This window comes from Podarcis tiliguerta (assembly GCF_965153285.1).
Source record: "Podarcis tiliguerta genome assembly, chromosome: 6".
NCBI lineage: Eukaryota > Metazoa > Chordata > Lepidosauria > Squamata > Lacertidae > Podarcis > Podarcis tiliguerta.
In genome coordinates, this window is record NC_139539.1 from 36929019 (window position 1) to 36951386 (window position 22368).

Here is a 22368-nt window from a genome sequence, read left to right on the forward strand (position 1 = left end):
ATCAGCTTTTAGATATAAAACAACCTATTTGGCCCTCCAGATGTTGCTGAACTACAACCCTCAGCAGGCATGGCAAATGGCTTGGGATGATGGGAGTTGTAGTTTCAGCAGCGTGTGGAGGGCCACAAGTTCCCCATACCTGACCTGCAGTTACATAACTCATTGCCAACACATGAAACTTGACTTCTTTGCATGGTTAAGGGTTGGTATTAGAAGCGAGCAGGACTTTTATGCCTTTAACAGCTAGGGGACAGAAATATATTAAGTGGAATAAGCCTTTTGGAACTACAAATATGGGGCAAGCTTCACCTGTTGCATACGCATCAAGTGCCCCAGAAAAAAAAAGGGACATCAATTTTTTTCTTGCGAAAGGACAGTGGCCAAAATGGCCACCACGGTCTTTTGCAATTTCAAGCTGCACTTTTTTGGGGGCATGGAGCTGCTTCCAAAAGTGCCTTTTGGGGGACTGTGATCTTGCACAGGTCACGTGACTAACACAGGAGTGTGGACCTGGAAGATGGTGTCCCAGATTTGGGCCACATTGTGTTGGGAGGTATGCTGTTGATATTCTCTCTGTTGGACATCTTGATGTGGAGGTAACACTCCGCTTTGCGAAGGCAAACCTCACACCAGACATGCAACAGTATGTCTAGGAGCATTGCACCTGCTTTCCCTGACCCTTTGCCTTCTTGGCTAGAAAACAGGGTTTTTTCGCCTGTTTGTCCTCTCACAGATTTGTTTACTAGACATAACGCTTGGCTGGAGCATAACCGGGGACGCAGATGTAATCAAGTATCGGGGAACATTTTAGGGAAACACCTGATAACACGTGTATTTGCTAATGCTGGAAATGTGCTTAGATGGAAATATGTTAAGTTCAGGGTGGTTTTACTACTCTTTCCAATTGTTGACTTCTGCTAATAAAAGGAGCCTCTACAGAGCTAGCCGGCAGCTTGCTTGGAGCATGCTTGCCAGCGTGCTTCTGCACAGCTCACCTGCATCCAACCTCCTGTCGTCTCCGTTATTCCTACATCTTACTACATTGCATATGACCCTGATGTATTTGGGGTTGCTCCCCGCAACCAGCAAAAAAAGCTACAACATTGCATGTGACATAAAGCATATGCAACTTTTATGCAAACTTGCATCTTCTTTCGTAAGTGCCACAGAGGGCCCAGTCTACGTACAACCCAACCCTGCCTAGACCCTGTTTCTACATAAGTATTTCAAAACAACAAATACTTTTCAACCAGTTGATAGCTTTTAAGATTAAAGTGCCTCTTGTTCATTTTAGGATACAACCAAATGCAAATTTTGCTCACGGGGAAAATCAGCAGTTCAGTAATTTGTCCTGGTCGAGATGTAAAGGTTTTTATAAGGGCTGGGGCTTTCTAAAGGCAATTTGGGACATTGTTGAGACACCTAAAAAAAAGGAAGCCTGTTGGGAAAATGTAAATTGACACAGTGGCAGTGAGTAAAGTGTTTTTAAAAATCCATTATGAGCAAAATGAATCTTGGTAGGCAGGGATAATTGCGAAGACAAGCAGACCCCTCACGGGCTTGAGGGAGGAGAAAAATGACACTTGTGGCACAATATTGGAGTCACTTAAATGCCATGGCAGAATTAAAGAGGATGTAATGTGTGAAGGAGAAATCTTTTGACCACTCAGCCATGTAATCATAATCAAGAGGCTGTGGCAGCTGCAATTGGGGCACAGGTCCTTATGAAACTCACTGATTGTGTTTGTCAAACAGAATGGAAAAGGGGGGGCAAGAAAGGGGGAAAGCAAGTAAAATGACTCTGTAAACACTCAGCTGGAATGAAGCAGGCAGTAAGAAATGGCGACTGCAAGTTGTACAAAAGATTTCTACTGCATCTTATAACTTAACTAGACATCACACAGGGAGGGGGGAACCTGTGGCCCTCCGGACTCCTCCTCCTCTCACCTGTGACCCTTGGCCATGCTGGCTGAGGCTGCTGGGAGTTAGGGCTGTTCTGAATTTATACTGGTATAGTTGCTTTCTGATCCACATGGTTTTCAGAGGGAATTTGTAGCTGACTGTCTGCCTCTTTGGTCATGTTTGTTGTTATCAGAGAGTGAGAGTGGGGTTTTCCTTTCCACGCTAATGGTGGGTCATGCTCAATTGAGGGAAGTCCGGTGGCCATAATGACACCCATTATGCACTCTTATGTTTCTCCATGGAATTCTCCTTAGGGCACCCCCTTTCCCCAGCCATACTCTCTCCTCCCAGGTCACACCCCATACCAGCCTTCCTTCTTTTGTAATATATAGTTACTGACTTGCACTTGTGTGCATGAAAGGGTTAATCTGAAGCCTGGTCTTAAATTACCAGAGTGGGTGTGGTTTAGCAGGTTATCAGCAGCCCCTGCTCCCCCCCCCCTCTCAGTCTCTTTTTCCCTTTCATGGTTCCTAGAACAAGCAAGAAACCATGCAGCCATGGCTCCCTGCAGGTGAACTGATCTCTCCAAAAGGAGATTTAACAGCCTGAACTCTAAGATTGCATGATGTTTTTTGGAAGTAAACCATACACTTTTCTTTTAAGTCATTTGGAACCCTTTTCACCTTCATTTTACTGCTGACCAATGGAGAAACTTCTGGAAACTCGTTTGTTTGCTGAAATTTCTGGAAACTCATTGAGCAAAACATTCACTTACTTGCAAAGCTCAGTGTCTGATTTATTCTAGCCTAAGTTATTTCTGGGACGTGGGTGGCGCTGTTGTGTAAACCACTGAGCCTTGGGCTTGCCAATTGGAAAGTCAGTGGTTCAAATCCCTGCGACATGGTGAGCTCCCGTTGTTCAGTCCCAGCTCCTGCCAACCTAGCAGTTCGAAAGCACGTCAAAGTGCAAGTAGATAAATAGGTAGCGCTCCGGTGGGAAGGTAAACGGCATTTCCGTGTGCTGCTCTGGTTTCACCAGAAGTGGCTTTGTCATGCTGGCCATGTGACCCAGAAAACCTGTCTGCAGACAAACAACGGCTCCCTCGGCCAGTAAAGTGAGATGAGCACTGCAACGCCAGAGTTGTTCGCGACTGGACTTAACTGTCAGGGGTTCTTTACCTTTTTAAAGTTATTTGTGGGGGACGTTTGCTTGAAGGTGGATGAGAGCAGATGTAAATCTAACCATGTTTTAATGTGCTTGGAGCAATTGCAATTGTACTAACTCTGCTATAAGAAAGTAAAAAAGATCTCTTCCAAACCCCTCTGTCTCCACAGCTTGGCACCCTCGAGTGTTTTTTTCTCTTTGAAATGTGTCTATGAGCTCTGACAATGACTCTTGCTTGTGTGGAATGAGGCTAGAGTGGGACATGTTAATATGCAGAAACTTGCCTACTATAGGTAAAGGGTAAAGGGACCCCTGACTATTAGGATCCAGTCATGGCCAACTCTGGGGTTGCGGCGCTCATCTCGCTTTATTGGCTGAGGGAGCTGGCATACAGCTCACATGGCCAGCATGACTAAGCTGCTTCTGGTGAATCAGAGCAGCGCACAGAAACGCCATTTACCTTCTCGCTGGAGTGGTACCTATTTATCTACTTACACTTGGATGTGCTTTCAAACTGCTAGGTTGGCAGGAGCAGGGACCGAGCAACGGGAGCTCACCTCATCGCGGGGATTCGAACCAGCGACCTTCTGATCGGCAAGTCCTAGGCTCTGTGGTTTAACCTACAGTGCCACAATGTACTATTTTATTTTTTACAATAATTGCTCTACTAAGTTTTGCCTCTGGCTCTGGATGTGGTCCTCAGAAGATTACCCATAAGAGAATGGGGGCTGAAAAGCATTTCCCACCCCTGCTGTACTGTGTGAAGTGATCTTTTCTGAAAATTCTTTCACTGTGGGGTGAGCATTATTGTTAATTATATCGTGCCAACTGATTTGTTTTTAATTGGTTTCATTGTTACTGTTGTTGTTTACCTCAGGTACCTTCAACCTTCTCAGACCCAGTACTCACTTTTAACCCAAACATGCATTTAGGGACCCATTTCTTAATATTTTACCCTGTATTTGCATAGTGGTAGTGCTCCTGTTGCAACCCGCCTTGGATCAGGCCATGACCTAACAGTGGTCTACTTCCAGCTGGGTGCTCACTTGCACCTTGAGATGACTGTGCGTAAGTGCTTTTAAAGATAAAAAATAATAATAATGAACACTTACGATCCAAGTGCTTCCATGAAAATGAATGTTTTTCTGATGTTGCTGGTTTGTTTTTTCCAGGAACTGCCCTCCTCCTCTTGTTGGCAGCCCATTTTCTCCAGAGTTGAAGCTGAGAGTTCTGACAGGAAATCAAAATGGTGTCAGAGAAGTAAAAACTGTTACAGGGATTAAAACAAAACCAAACCTGGTCGCTGCTTTTGCAGCTGAAACACAGTTACTAATGCTAACCCTCCAATGCATTCTCATCTTTGTGTGGCAGGTCTATTTCATTTTCCAATAGGCTCTGGTATAGCCTGTGGCCCATTTCTGTAATTCAGTCCCCTTCTCTGCTCTGTAGTCTTTCTTCAAACCAGATGCCCGAGGAAGACTAAACTATTAGAAATTATATGAACCCACAAAGGACGCTGTACTATCATGTGATGAAGTCTAGGCTAATTTGGGCAATGGTGATTGGGCTGCTTCTCACATCAGTGGTACTCCAAAGCAGGGATGGGCAAAAGGTAGATCAGAATCTACTGGTAGATCCCCTGGTGAGACTGGGCATATTGGCAAGGGTTTCTGACTTCTGTTTAACAACAGGAATAACTCTTTCTTTCTCTCTGTTGAAATTAAGAAAATGTTGGTGGGGGTGGGAGCCAAATAGGAGGGATTTTTGTGTGAAAATGCTGAGTGTTCAGTTCTGGTAATGAATACAAGTTCCTGGGTCTAACACCTAGGCTGTGTACCACTTACTCCAGATCTAGATCAATCCTACCACTGGTGTTTGAAGCTGACCGAGTTTATGTGACATTAGCCACAACCCATAGGTATCCTATGGCTGCTGGAGAAAAACTCCTATTTGATTAGTTTCCCTTCAAACCAGCTTCTATCCAATTTATAAAAAAGAAAGAAAAAAGGAAGCCGTGGTTAAGCTGAGATGTAAACATTTCAGGCAGCTGCTGTACATGTGCAGATGATAGCTTCAGTGAATTAGAGTTTAGTATGGGCAAACAAAACAGGTAATACACGTCAGATGAAGACATTTCTGGCTCCTCTCTGGTGCAAACAGCAACATATAATAGTAATGAAATGCATTGGGGATGGGGTAGGCCGGGAAACAACCTCTCTTGAGTTTCAGTTCACAGAACCTGTGTAAATAGCCTGTCTGCGTCCCACCTGCATCACTATGGCTCAAGCCTAGCTGATGGATCTTGGGGATCTAGTAAACAAAAGACATCCAGTAGATTCCACAAGCCTCAAGCATGCCCACTTCTGTTTTAAGTTATGGTGCTTCGCAGCCACTGATCTTAATGTGTAGGAATACTAAGTCATTCTTCTTGAGCAGGAGACTCCCCTTTTTTTAATGGCTGGTCTCCCATATCCACTATAACATTAGACTGGTTATGGTCAAATTCACCTTCACAAGTTTTGTAAACCAGCAGTCTTCAGCATTTCTCAACCCAGGATTCCTGCAAGATGGGACTTACTTTTGTTAATTTTAACCAGACACAAAGGGTTCATTGTGCTTGCAATGAAGAAGAAAAAGACATTTTGCTAACGCATGAGGTGAACACCTAGTTATGGTGAATAACTACTTGTAGCTATCACACACCAATATTTTAAACCAGGAATTGGTAGGTAACTGTGGCATTTAAGACCCACCGGCCACAACAAGGTACAAAATGTAAATTTAGGAAGAGACAGTTTTCTTCTACCACATACATTATTTGCTGGGATGTTTTGCAAGTCTATGGACTCAGCTACATTAGCAAAAAGAAAAAGAAAAAGAAAAAAAGCCTAATTTTTAGAGAAAGCATTTTGCTGTTGCTACTGACTGTTAAAACATTTGAAAGTTAAGGCTTGCCAATCTACCAATGTGCCCATCACAATCAAGATAAACAAAATGATTGTCTCTGAAGTTTAGTAGTGCAGTAGGTCCATCCGTTACTGAATTCAACAATGGTGTTTTGCTCTTGAGTACCTTCTTCTGCTGTTGTCTTCAGGGCTGAAAGAAGGCATCACACACTCAGGCTGTGCTCTGGTAAGTTTTGACTAAAGTAAACCCAAGCAGGGGTTTCAGCACAACTTTGAAAGCTAAAGTTTTAAAGAGAGAGCGGATTCTTAGCCGAGTTGAGAGCCTACAATTCTTACTGAAGACGCACATCCTTCAAGAAATGAGCCACTAAAAACGTACATGTGAAACACAAGCATAATTTCTATTAATGGCTGAGTCCTATTATTCACTGTGATAGACAAGGTTGGATTCTCATTGCAAAAGATAAACCTGTTCATTGTTTATACGCAGAGAGCAGGACATGTTACAATTACCATACTGAATCAATTTTGGAAATAATCACATGGAAACTGTTCCCTTTCAATCCCATCACAATGCACCGTAATGATTATGCTTGCTATTTCTATTAGGGTGGCTGCCTGCACATCTTCATTTTAAATGGAAAGCTTTGGGATATTAGATGCTAACACAGTAGTTTAGATGCTAATGATGGTAGTTTATAGTTGCTCTTAGAGACGTAGGATCTCATTCTGACTACGCTCATTTAGTTTAATAGCCTACCAATGGAATTCAGAGCAAGCACACAGAAAACCAGACAAGTTCTACAGCCACCAGAATGACTACCCCTGTCAATTATTCCAAGATACGAATTAGTGGAAACAAACCTTACCTTGACAGAGTTAACACTTTCCATTCAAAGTAGGAATTAAAGAAAGATACTGGCCATGAATGCTCCCAAATGCTTGGTTTATTAAGTTAGCAAATAATTACTATATGGCTCAATTGATCAAAAAGGTCCAAAATGTATCAAATCATTAGAATATGAATGGGAAACACACATCTAGATGTTGTTGGACATCAACTCCCATCATCATCCCTGAACATTGGCTGCACCAGCTGGGCCTATGAGAGTTGGTGGCCAATGACGTCTTGAAGACCACAGGCTCCCCCATCCCTGCAGTAGGAGAATTCACAAGACAATATTACCTTGGCATGAAGCTGGGGCAGGACATAAAACCCTAGAAAGAAATTTACTCTTCATGAGAACCCTTGCCAGGATTTGGATAACAGTGTTTTCCTTAACCAATTCCTTGGATAATGAGTGCGGGTACATCTATTTTTTTTAATGGCGAACAATAATATTTTGAAGTATCAGTAGGGTAGCCAGGTGAAAAATAAGGCAGGGCTCCTGCATGTTTAATAGTTGTGTCTTCTTTTGCCCTTACCCACCTGAGTAGCAAGGAAGGTGGATGCGCCTCCACTAGAAACCTCCTTAGACAGCACCTATTTTGAGAACTATGTCTTTGGGCAGTCTTTGCCAACCTAGTGCCCTCCAGATGTCGTGGGACTGCAATCCCCATCAGCCCCAACCAGAACATACTGGTTGGGGCTGATGGGATTTGTAGTCCAAGTCATCTGGAGGTGACTGTGTTGGCAAAGGCTGCTTTAGAGTATCCTGCACTGATATCTAAAAACTGACATTACTGCACCAATATCTGAAAACCCCCAAAACATAATTGTTTGCTAGTCAATAAAAACTGGTGGTTTCTGTATCATCTGGGTTTACATTATACCTACTTATGTGGGAATTCTGCACATTTTGAAATGCAAACAGATGCTCCGCCTTACAACCTAGATCTATAAAGCATTGATTAATTAGAATTCCCCTCTGTCTCAAAAAGAGCTCAGAGCAGCATATGCAGTCCCATTCTTTTTTCTTTTAATCTTCACAACGACCCTGTGAGGCTACAAGAGAATGACAAGCCTATGGTCATCCATGGAATTTCATAGCTCAGTAGATAATTGAATCCGGGCCTTCTCAGCAATCTATCCACCACACTGAGTCAATGAGACCATAAGTACAAGTGGCACCTTATATGATAAACAGAAAATGTAAATGTACCAAAAAAATGTTATACCTTTGCTTAAGAAGTCAGTGTCCTTCAAAACATATTTCTGGGAGCACTATTAAGCGCAGTCACTTGAGAATTCTTTTTCTCTCTTTTTCATGAACCAAAGACAAAGGAATTGATGCTAAGAACAATATTGCCTCAAGGACTAAAGCACACTCCATTTCTCACTTTCCGAACCAAGGAAGGAGAGCCTCCAGGTCCATGGCTGAATTTGCCGGTGTCCTAATTGAATCTTTTGTTAAAAGGAACGTTCTGAACAGGGAGAAATAGCTATAGCTAAAGAAGCCAAAAGTTCACTTCTTGTGACAGGTAGTTAAGATTTTCAATTCCTGCTGAAACTGTATTTGCCACCTTTAATTAATGGGGTGACATGATTTTTCAGTGCCCCAGCATTGGGTTTCAAAGGTTAATTCAGGTGTACTGAAAGAGAAATTGACTCAGCTGCTAAAGAATGACAGCTTCAGTCTACAAACTCCTTAAAGGCCAAAATGTGAGTTGGCCTTTATCCACTTGCAAGTGTGCATGTTCCCCTGTGAGCTGTTAACTTGCAAGTCTCGGTAAAAGATGGCTTTCTGTGGCTGTTATCTGCATGCTGATGGACAGATTCAAAAGGGAAATCTTTACTGTCAATACTTGCAGCTGTCTAGATTTATTTGGCATTGTCCTTGACCTACCTAACAATCTGCACAAGAAACACCACAAATTGTAATACTGCATGGCTGAGTCACACAGTCACTGGAAAGTTTGCCGTCACTGAAATTTGAGGCAATTCAGATATTTGGAACCTGGATTTTAAAGACAATCCTACTCAGAGAAAATCCTACTCACCCTGAAAACAGGGCCACATCACAGAACTGTATTGCAAAAGTGAGTGTCCACCTAATCAAAAGAACTTTGACAGGATCAAATGAATGTGGAGGTTAAATGTCATCTGATGGTTCATTCCTCAAATAGTTTAATCAGTACTGAGCCAAAGAGCCACTCTGAATGCAATACTGTATTTTGTTCTTATTTTTTGGCTCTTGGGCAAGATTTAATTGGTTCAGCACTTCTTTAGAATAATATAACTTGTTGGTTCAATGCAAAAATATAAAACTTGAATCTGGCACTGTCAACATTGTACATTAACAAATTAAAATGCAGTGCCTGCACAATGAATAGTGTTATTTTCCAGAAAGTTCTGGCAATTCTTTTTGGGCTGGCCAAGATAGACCTGATTGACAGGTGCATAAGAATGAGATAGCAGAATGAACCACATGAAGTGATGAACTGGGTTGTACCACCTGAGACTCCAGGTGAGGGGGTATCATGTCTGAAGCCTCTCTCATATCAAACCCAAGCCACAAAAATAATACTTCTTGCTAGTAACAAAAAAACCCTTAGCACACAAGGCTAAAAAGCTTTAGTCCTATCTGTTCCTTGCATACAAGTTTCTTAACTTGTATTGAACTTATAACTTTACTGAAGCAAAGTGTATGTTCTTCTACTGAGGTACAGAACCACCTCATATTCACTTAACTCCCATTAAACTCAGACTATACCTCCAAGTCAACGTGCATAGAATTGCAATGTAAGACTGCAAACTCTTCTCAAACAGATATGCATGTCTTTTTTATTATTGCTATCCTCATGAAACATCAGGAAAGACTGACTAATATTTATCAGTAGGCATGTAATCCACAATGAAGACTGGGTGAAACTAATTTTTAAAACTGACTTTCTGAAAATTGTTTGAACAACTCTGAGGAAAACAACAGCAGAAAACTTTCAGCAATCCTGTCAGTGCTCAAAGCAGTATATTCAAAACAAACAAAGTCACGACAAGTTTTTTTATCAGTACCCAACCTTTTTTTGGTGGGCAGCTAATGGGTCATAAAATGAGAAAGTCTAAATTTCCCCTCTCTCTACTTTAGACAAGACTTCTGAAGCACAAGAATAGAAGCATGAAAATAGAATCTGCCACACCTGAAGTTTCATTCTTGTATATAACACCTTTTCCAGATAATGTGATGATTTTGTCCTTGCTCCAGAAATGGGACAGGGAACCATGAAGTCTGCTCCTCTCAGGCCATTCAGTCGAGGAGCCTGACTGGTCAGCAGACAGCATAACTCAAACACACAGCTGAGCTGTTCCAGTCAGCATGCTTCACCTTGTGATCAGTGAATTCACATGGACACCATGTGAAAGTTAAGCTTCCAAAAGATAGCTTGAATAAGCCACTGAAATGAACTGCAGTGACATGAGGAATCAAGAAGCCACTGTCATCAGCAAGCAAACAGGGAAGCTGTGAACCAAGCTGATGGTGCCTTGAACAGTTAGGAAGGTCCACATGATGCCTCATTCTCCTTATGGATATTACAAACGCATAATGAACATGTGATGGAATGTGATAGGGTTGCCATATATCTGGAATTTCCTGGCCATTGCAAACAGTATCTGCACAGAAAAATCACTGAAATGTCAGGGGAAATCTGGATGTATGATTTTGGCATCCCAGCCCCTATAGCTCAGAAACATTTCCCCCCCCCCCTCTGAGATTTTGCAAAAGAAGCTGAATAACTTTGGGCAAAAATTACTTTTGTGTCCGGATTTTATTTTTTGAAATAGGGCAACCCTGGAATGTGATAGCAGATCACATGGGAGAATCTCATTTTTCTTTCCATCAACAATTTCTGTTGTCAACCATTTTGCAAATATGTGCTGCATTCATTAATGGTGCTTGGGCACCATCAAGTCTCTCTGGCAGTTGGAGGCCACCCCCCTTTTTTAAAGGAGCTTAAGGTAGTATGATAGAGCCTTTGGGTGGAATTCAACATGGCACTATTATGAGTATTCGGTTAGTGTAAGCATTTTCGCTTGCCAGATGGAACAATATCCCTTCTGCATGCTGTTCTGGGGTTTCTTTGGAGCCTCCAGAGCAGATTTGGAGGGTGCATATAAAGAGAAAAGATGTGGGAGCCCTGTTGCACTAGCAGGAGTTTTTGCCCGGGCTTTAGCTTCCACACCGGGTTAGTTGAACCATGCACAAAGCCAAAGATTGAAGGACATGATGTGGAATGATACCTCTGTCACAATATATTCAACTCTGGGGATGGGGACTTCATGCAGATGTTCAAACGGTCCACTGAACATACAGTGAGGTGGGAGAACAGTCTTCACACTTTCAATTCAATCTACAGATTGCATGTATAGAGTTGAACCTGCATAGAGCTTCACCTGCACAATAGGAACTCTGGTAAAGCAGTGTTCTCTAATTGAATAGAGAACACAAACTGTACACACATATGCTCTATGCAAACGTTCAACTGAAGAAATGTAGAGTGGGGGCCCATCCTCACAATCCCTTTTATGTGTTCACTGTACACAGTTTGAACATCTTCATCAGTTGTAGGGGGGATCCCAAAGCTAAAATATAAAGTCGTTAACTGAACAGATGCCCCCTTTGCACCTAAATTCTACCACTTCCCCTTCTTTTCCTGATGTTTGCCCTCCTTAGGCTACCCATCTGTTGGGTAACATAAAAACAGAAGAACCAGATTTTAAAGTGATGATTTCTCTTTGCTCAACCTCCTGAGGTTAGTGTGTGTAGGCTCTTCAAATAACCTAATGAAACATTTCCAGTATGCAGAAATTTAAGAGAAAATACATGCTTACCAATGTCTTAAAAGTCTAGTGGTGCAATCTCTGAAACTCTCAACTTACCCTGTTGCAGATTTCTCTAGCGTTTACATAGTTTTGGAATTTCTAGTTGTGTTACGGTAATTTAGGAGTTCTTTCCTGAGATTTGCTTTGCAACCAGATGCCATGCATGTTTGCTTTTAGAAGTAAACCTCATTGAGTTCATTGGGGCTTACTCTTGTGTATGGTATAAGTGTATATAACTGTAATTCTTCTAGGAGCCAAATCCCATGGCACTCAGTGGAGCTCCCTCCATAATAAATAATAATAATGATGATGATGATGATGATAATTACAAGATACCAGGCAGTCCCATACTTTTTTTTAAAGAGAAGGGCTGGAGGCTAGTTCAAATTGTAACCCATTCTTCAAACTTCTGTGACTATGGAAATAGTAAATGATGGGCTCACAGCTTTTGTTTACTTGTGATGTCAAGGCAACTTTGCACAGCTACAAGTAGGAGTACCCATAGTTGTGAATATTCCCTCTACCTGCTCCATGCTTCCACTAAATTGCTCTAAAACCAGCCTAAATCTTAAAGACTACTGATATATACTACTGGAAAGGGGGAATCAGATGCTCAAAACCACAACATAAATTATCCTCTTCTGTCACAAAAAGAAAGATGAATGGAAAGAAGAACATGTGAGAAGGGAAGAGGAAAGACTTTCAATACAGTGCTAATGAGACCTGTAAGTCAGAGGAAGAATAGACACATATGTATGTCATACATCTTGTAAAATCAAATGCTTGTAAAGCACAGGAATGTCTACCCTTGATTTACAATGTATAAAGTTTGCTCTATAAAACAAGAGAACTGCTCCCTGGAGAGCCTTAAGCAGGTAAAATGCATCACACATTTTCATGTTTTTGCCACCCAACAATAAGAACATACAGAGTTGCTGAATTGCTCTCTTCTGTAGCTTAACCAATAGATCTATTTGCTTTGCAGACAGAAAGAAGTTGCGTTATTTAAGTCTAAGGGGAGTATTACCTCCCCCCCAAAAAACCCCCAGATAAATATAAGCTAAACCTGTTTTCTTTTCTTTGATCCACAAAATGATGTGCCATCCATTACAATCTAAGAACAAGTGTTATGACCTTCATATGAAAAAAATGTCCTTGGTTTTTATATATTACGGTACTGGCAGATCCGTTTGGGTCTGCTGCCTAATAACATATTAGAAAAACTGCAGGAACATTGCTTGAGAGACAAAGTTAAGATGCAAAGGAAGGCAAAACCATGCCTCTTAACCTCAGCCCGTATAACCAAAGAGAGAGAGATGATGCATGTAATCAGAACTATTTGACAATATAATTCAGCTCATTTCCTGCGTCGTTCAAATCAAGCTCTTCTAGCAGTCATAATCATTGTTAAGAGAACAGAACAAGAAGAGGAAACTTAATATAGCCTTGCTAATTGCATGTTAGAAGACAACGACGAGCTATGCAGTAACACCACTGATGCCAAAGGAATACATTAGACTGACAGTAATGAAATGGCATTCAAAATCTCTCTCACTATTAATTTTCATATAAACACAAATGTTTGCAAAGTAAACATGCACCCCATGCTTAAGTTCTCCCAGAATAAAAGTATCAGGTAAAGTATGACACCAAGCCACAAAATCTGCAAAGCTGTGTGTTCATGATGAAGACACACAGAGGCAAATCTAGCTTGGAAATAGCCTGGCCAAAATGCCCCCCTGTACTTTGGACAAAACAGGTGCAAGACAGAAATGGTTGTCAAGAAAATAGAATCAGCTTACCCCTCAAGACCAAAAAGGAAGCAACTTCTCTTCTCTGACTCGGCTGCTCTGCTCTTACAGGTCTGCAGGGATTAAAGGCAGGCACTGTGCTAACAATAAAGTGAGATTAAAGGGGAGGGAAGCAGGAGGCTCCTTTCATGAGATAGTAGCTAGGCAGCTCTTAAAGGGGAGTGAATGAGCACCAGAATGCACTTTCTCTGCGAGTGCCTCTAAAACAGCAATGAAAGTGGTGTTTTACATTTCCGGAATACCTGTCATCAGCACACTCCAAGCTACGTAGCAACAGCCATTAATTTATATTTCTGCATGCGAGTAGCAATTGGTTTAGCTGGTCCCTAGAATGGCACATTGTCAAAGGAAGCTCATTACCTGTTAAGAGTCCTCTTATTTTTACCACCTGATTGTGAGGAACTGGTTGCTCTCTGGCAGCTGAAGTATCACCAGATGCTTAGCAGGTGGGGGAGAGCCAATTCTGCTGTGCCACATTTGGTAGAGCACCTCTGGAGTCTGCTTTTTGCAGAGCTGCTCTGCACATGGTCAGAGGCTGCTTGAAGTGCCAAGGTGGAAGGGTTGTTTGTGTTCCAAGGTCAGATGGATCAGATTAAGAGGGGGGAAATCAGGTCCCAGCACAAAGACACCAAGATTATAGAGCTGAGCCATAAGATTTTCATAACAAAAAAGGGATGTGGATACCTCCGTGAAGTCCACCTGAGTTTTACACACACACACACACACACACACACACACACACACACACAGCAAACCTATGCAATTCAAAATAAAAGGTGCTACAAACAGCTGCAAAATACAGTGGTACCTCTGGTTACGTACTTAGTTCGTTCTGAAGGTCCGTTCTTAACCTGAAACTGTTCTTAACCTGAAGCACCACTTTAGCTAATGGGGCCTCCTGCTGCCGCCGTGCCACCAGAGCATGATTTCTGTTCTCATCCTGAAGCAAAGTTCTTAACCACAGGTACTATTTCTGGGTTAGTGGAGACTGTAACCTGAAGTGTATGTAACCTGAAGCATATGTAACCCGAGGTACCACTGTATAAGCTTGGAAACAGTGGCCAGATAATTGTAGCAGCATATATCTTGGCCTGGCTGCACCAGCTGCCATTTAGTTTCCAGGCCCAATTCAAAGTTCTGGTTTTTGACATATAAAACCTTCAATGGCTCAGGACCACAACACCTCAGGGACGACCTCTCCCCATATGAACTGACATGATGGCCTTCATTGCGTGCCTCCTCCATGAGAGCTCTGCAGAATAGCAACACGAGAATGGGCCATTTCTGCAGTGGCTCCCTGTTTGTGGAATGCTCTCACCAGGAAAGCTTGCCTGGTGCCATCATCATATATCTATAGACACCAGGCAAAAACATTCCTCTCCCCCCAGGCCTTTGGCTAATCAAACCATCTATGGCCTTTTAAACAGGGGTGGGTGTATTGTTTTCGTTACTACGCTATGTATATACGCATTGTGAATTGCCCTGTGATCCTCAGATGAAGGGCGGTATAAAAACTTAATAAATAATAATAAGCTCACAACTACAATACTGAATTTCTAGCCCAGGGGTCGGCAAAGTTTTTGTGGCTTGGGCAGGTTCACGGTCCGGAAGACGCCACGGTGGGCCAGAGTGTGTGTGCATGCATGCGTAAATGCTATTTCCAGTGGTCCTTCCGGCGCGGAGGAGGCGTGCGCAGCTTCCCATTGGCTGCAGGAGCTTCGGCAGCAGGGGTCACCAAGCGGGCAGGAGGGGGGGTCCATTGGCTGGTTAAACGACCCCCATGGGCTGCTTGTGGCCCATGGGCCTTAGGTTGCCTTAGGTTGCCAACCCTTATTCTAGCCCTTTGAAGTCTGGGGTGCTAACTGCAGATGAAAAAGGGTGCCAGTAGGTGTTAGCTAGTGGTGAAGGAATTGCACTTGGAACATGCTCAAAGGCACCATGTGGTCAGTTTTCAGCAAAGTTGTACTCAGAGTCAACCCACTGAAATTAGTAAACAGGTTTAAGTTAGGTCCATAGATTTCCATAATTCTGTGAGTTAAACCACTGAGCTGATCGGAAGGTTGGTGGTTCGAATCCCCGCAATGGGGTGAGCTCCCGTTGCTCAGTCCCTGCTCCTGCCAACCTAGCAGTTCGAAAGCACATCAAAGTGCAAGTAGATAAATAGGTACCACTCCGGCGGGAAGGTAAACGGCGTTTCCATGAGCTGCTCTGGTTTCGCCAGAAGCAGCTTAGTCATGCTGGCCACATGACCCGGAAGCTATACGCCGGCTCCCTTGGCCAATAAAGCGAGATGAGCGCCACAACCCCAGATTCGGTCACGACTGTACCTAACGGTCAGGGGTCCCTTTACCTTTACCTTTACTCTGATTAGAACTTCGTTGAATACCTCCTTTTGTTATTGCTCCACATGTGTCAGACCTATATCCTAATATTTAAAATCCTGCATTACTGCAAGACAGTGATAACACGAACAGGGAGCATCTGTTTTCTTTCTTTCTCAGCACAAGCCAGTATGCTAAAGAGCTTCATGAAAATAACTTGCTTTTGCATCTCACTTCATCTTCATGATGCCTATGGGGTTTTGCCATAAATGTGACTTTTTTAAAAAGACACAGCTGACTGGATTCCACTTAAACACAAGTGGAATTGCCCACATAAATTTCACTTCGCCGCTTAATACATTATACCTATGTCTCAGAGCTGTAATGAAGATAGATAGTTTTTGGAATTTAAATTATATGATGTGTCCGCCTCCCACTTAGCTTTCTCAATGTATGGAGAAATGTTGCCCTCTAGAGGAAGATACAGAGTAGACTTCACGGAGTCTATGCCTGCACACCACTTCTCTGATAAGGATTCTACCTAAGGTTAGAATAATAGACTCATAGAGTCATAAGAGCTGGAAGGGACCCCCAATGTCATCTAGTCCAAGCCCCAGCAATGCAGGAAATCTCAACACACAGTCTCCCATCCAGTTTCAATCTACACTGGATCCTACTTAGCTTTGCGAATGAGCTAGTGGTCTTATTGCTGCACCACTAGGTTGAGTCAAAGTTTCTCAGAAAAGAATTTTATCTTAAAACAAAAATAATAATTGCTCCTTCAAGCGCATCCTGAACAGTTAGAGAATTTCTAACTGGAAAGTATTTGACAAAATGGTCTACCCAGCTTCACCATCCATGCATTTTTGAGTGCAATTGTCAGATTCCAGTTTCATTTTCATCATCTTCATCATCATTGTTAAATTATAACTCACCACCCCCCCATGGGACACCAGTTACGTTACAAAAATTAAAACAAACATGGATAAAACTCAGAAAGCAAAAGAAAAAGGAAAAAAAGTTTTAAAATAACAAAACTATAATGGAATTAAATTAATGCAAAACCCTCAAAACATATTAAAATACAGATAGCAAAAACAGTAAACACAGCACAGCACTATTTAAAAGCCCTTTCCTTAAAAGTAGTCAGATCCCAAAGGCCTCTTTGAATAAAGTTGTTAGCTGTTGCCAGGAGGTCAGTTAAATAAAGTTGAATAAAGTTGTTAGCTGTTGCGAGGAGGTCAGTTAAGCACCACCATTTCACCCTACCAGTTGCTCCCGATTTCTGTTATATTTGTATTTAACTTTTCCTGCTTCAGTCTAGGTTGCCTCCCAAGTATACAGCATTAAGGGGAAACAATAATGTATTAATCTTTCCCAGGTTTGGCTGATTGTAGCTTCTGGAGGGTGCTCTCAGTCAGGGAAATGTCACAAGGGGAAGACTTAACTCTCAATTTAACGGCATAGGTTTTATAGGGCATTTGAATATCTGGGGTGGCAAGGCTGTGTCCCAAACCCCTGGCCTACCTGGCAGCAAGTCAGTATGTCAAGTTCAAAGTCCAGGGGTCAATCCACACAAGCAAAGTCCAAAGGTCAGGAAACACAGACCAGGGTCAATCCAAGTAAGCCACATCTGAAGTCCAGCAGTCAGGATACAGTCTACAGTCAAACCCAAAGCAAAGTTCTGCAGAAGTCCAGGAGCATCCTAGCCAAGGTCCATCAACATGGGTAGTTGAGCAGGCCCAGCATCTCACTCTGCTTCCTTTGTGTACTTTGCATGCTGATTGCAGCATCTGGGCTTGATGAGGCAGGGGACCCTCACCTGCTCCAAGCCTACTCCACCTGAGGAATCACATCCCTCCTCCCAGAGCTAGCGAGTCACACCTGGGCTGGGCTGTGGGCCCTTGTTTGCCTCAGCTTTCTAGAGGGCCTACATCCCCCTAAATCTGGCACTGCTGTTGGCATGGACAATTTACTGCTTTGTATGTGCATAACGCAAGATGCACAGCTGGATGAAGGATATTTTGTCCTCCAAACCCTGTTTTTAGATTAATTAGAATAGAGCTCAACCTCCTGTGGATGGGTTTAATTTTAGTCTTCTAAATGTGTTGAATTTTGTAGTTGTGATTACTTAGGAATGTTGGAAGCTGTCTTACAGGAAACAGGTCAGAACATTTATTTTGTTGTGATCCATCTAGCCCAGTATTGTCTAAGGCAGTGATGGCCAAACTTGGCCCTTCAGCTGTTTTAGGACTACAACTCCCATCATCCCTAGCTAACAGGACCAGGGGTCAGGGATGATGGGAATTGTAGTCCCAAAATTGTTGTCCCCAAACAGCTGGAGGGCCAAGTTTTGTGCACACTCCCCTTTTGTGGTTTCCAGCAACTGCTATTCAGAAGCATTACTGCTTCCAACTGTGGGGACAGAGCATGTGTGGTGTAGTGGTTAAGAGCGGTAGACTCGTAATCGGGTTCACGTCTCAGCTCCTTCACATGCAGCTGCTGGGTGACCTTGGGCGAGTCACACTTCTTTGAAGTCTCTCGGCCCCACTCACCTCACACAGTGTTTGTTGTGGGGGAGGAAGGGAAAGGAGACTGTTAGCCACTTTGAGACTCCTTCAGGTAGCGATAAAGCGGGATATCAAATCCAAACTCTTCTTCTTCTTCTTCATGGCTAGTAGCTGTGGATAGCTTTATCCAGGGCCAGCCCATCCATGACACAAGGTGTGGTGACGTCGGGTGGCAGGATCCACAGGGGCCACAGATCCCAGATCTTTAGTCTCCCCTTGTTTCCGATTTAGATCTTCACTCACTCTTTCTCCCCTAGCAGGGGGTGCCATTTTGTGGTTTTGCCCATGTGCCAAAATAAGGCCCTGGCCTTATCCTCCATCCAATCCTTTTTTAAAAAACAATCAAGGTTGGTGGCCATCACTGCTTCCTGTGGCAGTGAGTTCCATAGCTTAACTATGCCCTGAGTGAAGAAGTCTCTTCTTCTAGCTGTCCTGAATCTTCCAACATTGAGCTTCACTGGATGTTTTAGTGTTTAGGGAGACAAACTTTTTGCTCTCTACTTTCTTCATGCCATGCATAATTTTATGAACTTCTATCATGTGACCTCAACTATTTTGACTGGTATTGGTTCTCTGCAAAAGACCCTTTGCATCACTGGCTGTCTGATCATACCCAGCAACCCAGATATACTGGGGTCGAGTGGGGGTTGATCCTAGAATTTCCTGCATGCAAATTCTGTGCACTGCCACCAAGCTACCCTCATCCCCAGAGTTTGAAAACTTCTGGTTCAGCTTTACTTCTGCCTTACATCTATGCAGTCTCTTTATTCTTCACCCCCACCTAATAAAATCTCCTGACTGTACCCATTTCACATGATAATAATTGCTAATAGAACTGAAGGGTTTATTAATCCAATTACTACACCCACATTTAAACACTGGCTTCCTGTCAACACAGGGAGTGCTAGAAATGTGATTTTCTGGAGGGTTTTTTTATTACTCTCATTCATCAACCATATTGAAAAAGACTTTTGCAAAGTGTGACGGTGTAATTTTTTAAAAGCCCCACAGTTGACTAGTTTTCCAATCCCGAGAATACTGAATTGTTTTTAATTAGGCTGATAATTAGCTGAAAACCTCCTCATAACTTCGTATTTATGAAGACTATGATAATTGGCTCATAAAGAAAGCTCATGGGGATTTGAAGTTTCCTGAAAACCAATATGGATTTTTTTATAACGAAAATATAAAAGGGCCACGAGCTGTTAGCAAAAAAGTGGTATTGTTGGTAATAGCTCAATACTGCTCCACCACCATTGAGCAGTTGTTTAGTTAGATAATTTTGGACTCTGGATTTAATGATCTCAGACCAGGTGTGGGGATCTTTATCTCTCCTGACCTTCGGGCCCCCTTTGACAGATAGGCAGGACTACCCACTCTTTGCCAAAGCTGTAGTGTATAGGGGTGCCAGAGATCTTTTGGACAAAGTTTTGTGACATCAATGGTATATGCCTTTAATATGGACACAATAATGTTGTAGCCTTGAGCATCACAGTGTTTCAAGTAGCTTAAAACTCCACAGTTACAGGGCACTGTTGGCTACAAGGAGTTGTGGCTTGAAAAATGAGTGGATTCCGATTTCACAAAAACAGGAGATTTTATTCGTAATGTAACAACATAATGCATGTTATGCTTCTTCCAAATGACATCTTTGACCATTGGTTTCTATGGCAACAATTCACTTGTACTTGGCCGATTCTTTAGTTATACAAAGACCCATTCTCCTGACACATGGGAATCTGCAAGGCTATCTTCAACCCAACAACAACTGTTTTGACCGTGTTTTGCAGCCCTCCTATTTTTGGGGACTTAAATCTTACAGCTATAAAGTACCAGGAATGGTTGGTAGATGCATTTTTTTAAAAAAGGGGCTTCTAAATGCAAGTGTAATGAACAGTGCAAAAACAACAAATAGCCATGTGTGTATGTGTGAGGAAGAACTTGTAGATAGGCTCAGGCTAGTCACCATTCTTTCAGCTACAGCTGAGTATGAGTACAGTAATAATATTGAACAATAAATCCAAAGTAGTAAATTTATGTCCTATATTCCCAGTCCTCCTGCTAATGCGATATCTGCATCTGCTTTTCCTTGTCAGGGTTTTTTTTTCTATCAATGTAACATGGCAAATATGGAAACAAAGTTGTTTAAACGAACTTCTCCTTCTTCTTCTTCTTCTTCTTATTCTTCTTCTTCTCCTCCTCCTCCAGCACCCATCTGACTGGGTTGCCCCAGCCACTCTGGGCTGCTCCCAACAGAATATTTAAAACATGATAAAACATCAAACATTGAAAACTTCCCTAAACAGGGCTGACTTCAGATGTCTTCTAAAAGTCAGATAGTTGTTTATTTCCTTGACAATTGATGGGCGGGCATTCCGGAAGTCAAGCATGTGCCTTTTGAAAAATCTAGAGCATGGCAGATCAAAACTCCATCTTTCTATTTTACTCTCCACTCTGTAGGAGTTTGGCACATGGAAAACAACAGCGGCATTTCAAATCCAGTCAAGCATATTTAGTTGCGCATTATTTCTCTTGATCCCACTTCAGGCCTAAGCATACATTAGGCACACATGAGGGTAAGACCCCAAGCATCGCAGGAGACATTGTCTTCCCAGTTATTGGATGGCAAGATTCTGCTTTGTCTGTCTCACAATGCAATCTCATGCAGCATTTAGAGGTGAACTGGGCAGCAATCTGAAAAGCAGCCCTACTGTGTGAAGCTAGCAAGAAGAGGAACGACTGCTCTCACAACAATAACAAAAGAAGGTGGGTGGCTTCGGATGCTAAAGAGAGCCTGATAATTTTCTTTCAATTGCCATTCTGAAATGGGGAGCAAATACTGATTAGTCATTTTGCTGGGTTTCTGAAGACAACCCATCAATCTATCTCACTCCTGCCTCCTCTATGTAACCTCTCCCACACTTAATGTATATATTATGCTTTGCTTTCTCACTTGAATGTGGGGTGGTGGGCGGTATCCTGCAGAAAACATTAGTTTTCTGATAGATGTTGTTGATTGGACTACCAAGGAGACATGAGTTTCTGGATGGGGATGTGGGGGCGTAACACAAAGGACGGATAAATCACATCAGAAGAAAGTGAGTTCTTTTGAAGCTGAACATTGATTTCACTCTGGGTGGGATCAAATGACCACTTACCGCATGGTAATGACTTGAAAACTCCCTGTGTGGCAACTGTAGGCATACAAGGAGTTGGCCATCTGTAGTCAAGCATTGCAGTAAAGATTTAGAAAGCTAGGAAAGTGTGTGTGTGTGTGTGTGTGTGTGCAAGCAGTGTGCAAGCAAAAGTGTAGCATGGGTAGGTGCAGTTGCACCCCTCTCTATCCTCCATTCAGAAAAGCGGGAGGCATTATCAAAATTCTTGACAAAAACACTCAAGGAGGGTAAGATGGAGGGTCAGTTAGGGGTGTGATCCATAGCTGTCAACCGTACCTTATTTGGCGGGAAAGTCCCTTATCCCAGTGCCGTGTCCCGTTGCTGTCCCTTATTGATGATGTCCCTTAAATTTCCTGGGTTTCAAAAGAAGCAGCTCCTCTCCCTCCCTCCCTGCTGGCCAGGGAGGAGGGAGGCTCCAACTGTGTTGCTTGGCTGCATTGCTCACCCAATAAGGAGTCTAAGAACAACTGGGGGGGGGTGGAGCTTGCATGCCTTGTGCCGATCAAATCGGCCGCGTTGCCTGGGGACTCGCCTTTGCTCAGCGCTTTCCAGCGGAGAGGTGATGGTGGTTTTCCTTGCTGCATCTCCTTTGCCGGGTTGCTGCGCTGTGGGAACCACCGCTTGAGGCTTCATTGGCTGCTGGCTGGGCTTTCTGCCTTTGGCTCGGAGGGGCTCAGAAGTTGAACATACCTGTGCTCGCAAAATCCCTTATTTTGGCTGCTGATCCCTTATTTTCAAGGCTGCTGGTCCCTTATTTTCA

The 22368-nt window shown here is 42.8% G+C and overlaps 1 protein-coding gene and 1 long non-coding RNA gene across 4 annotated transcripts in view; one reads left to right on the top strand and one right to left on the bottom strand.

The window, feature by feature from the left end:
- Positions 1 to 13841, bottom strand: part of CAMK1G (calcium/calmodulin dependent protein kinase IG) — a 36856-nt gene extending 23015 nt beyond the window's left edge. The window contains exons 1-2 of one of the 3 annotated variants that reach the window (XM_083444470.1): positions 13533 to 13841; positions 4179 to 4296 (exon numbers count right to left, since the gene is read on the bottom strand). In XM_083444470.1, the coding sequence (XP_083300596.1) occupies positions 4179 to 4270 (92 nt within the window). In that variant the 5' untranslated portion in view covers positions 4271 to 4296; positions 13533 to 13841. Of the gene's footprint in view, positions 1 to 4178; positions 4297 to 10049; positions 10355 to 13532 lie in introns of those variants that run through there. The other 2 variants (XM_083444469.1, XM_083444471.1) reach the window with 2 other exon arrangements.
- Positions 1 to 22368, top strand: part of LOC310679408 — a 279663-nt gene that overhangs the window by 172665 nt on the left and 84630 nt on the right. The gene's annotated exons all lie outside the window — the stretch shown is intronic.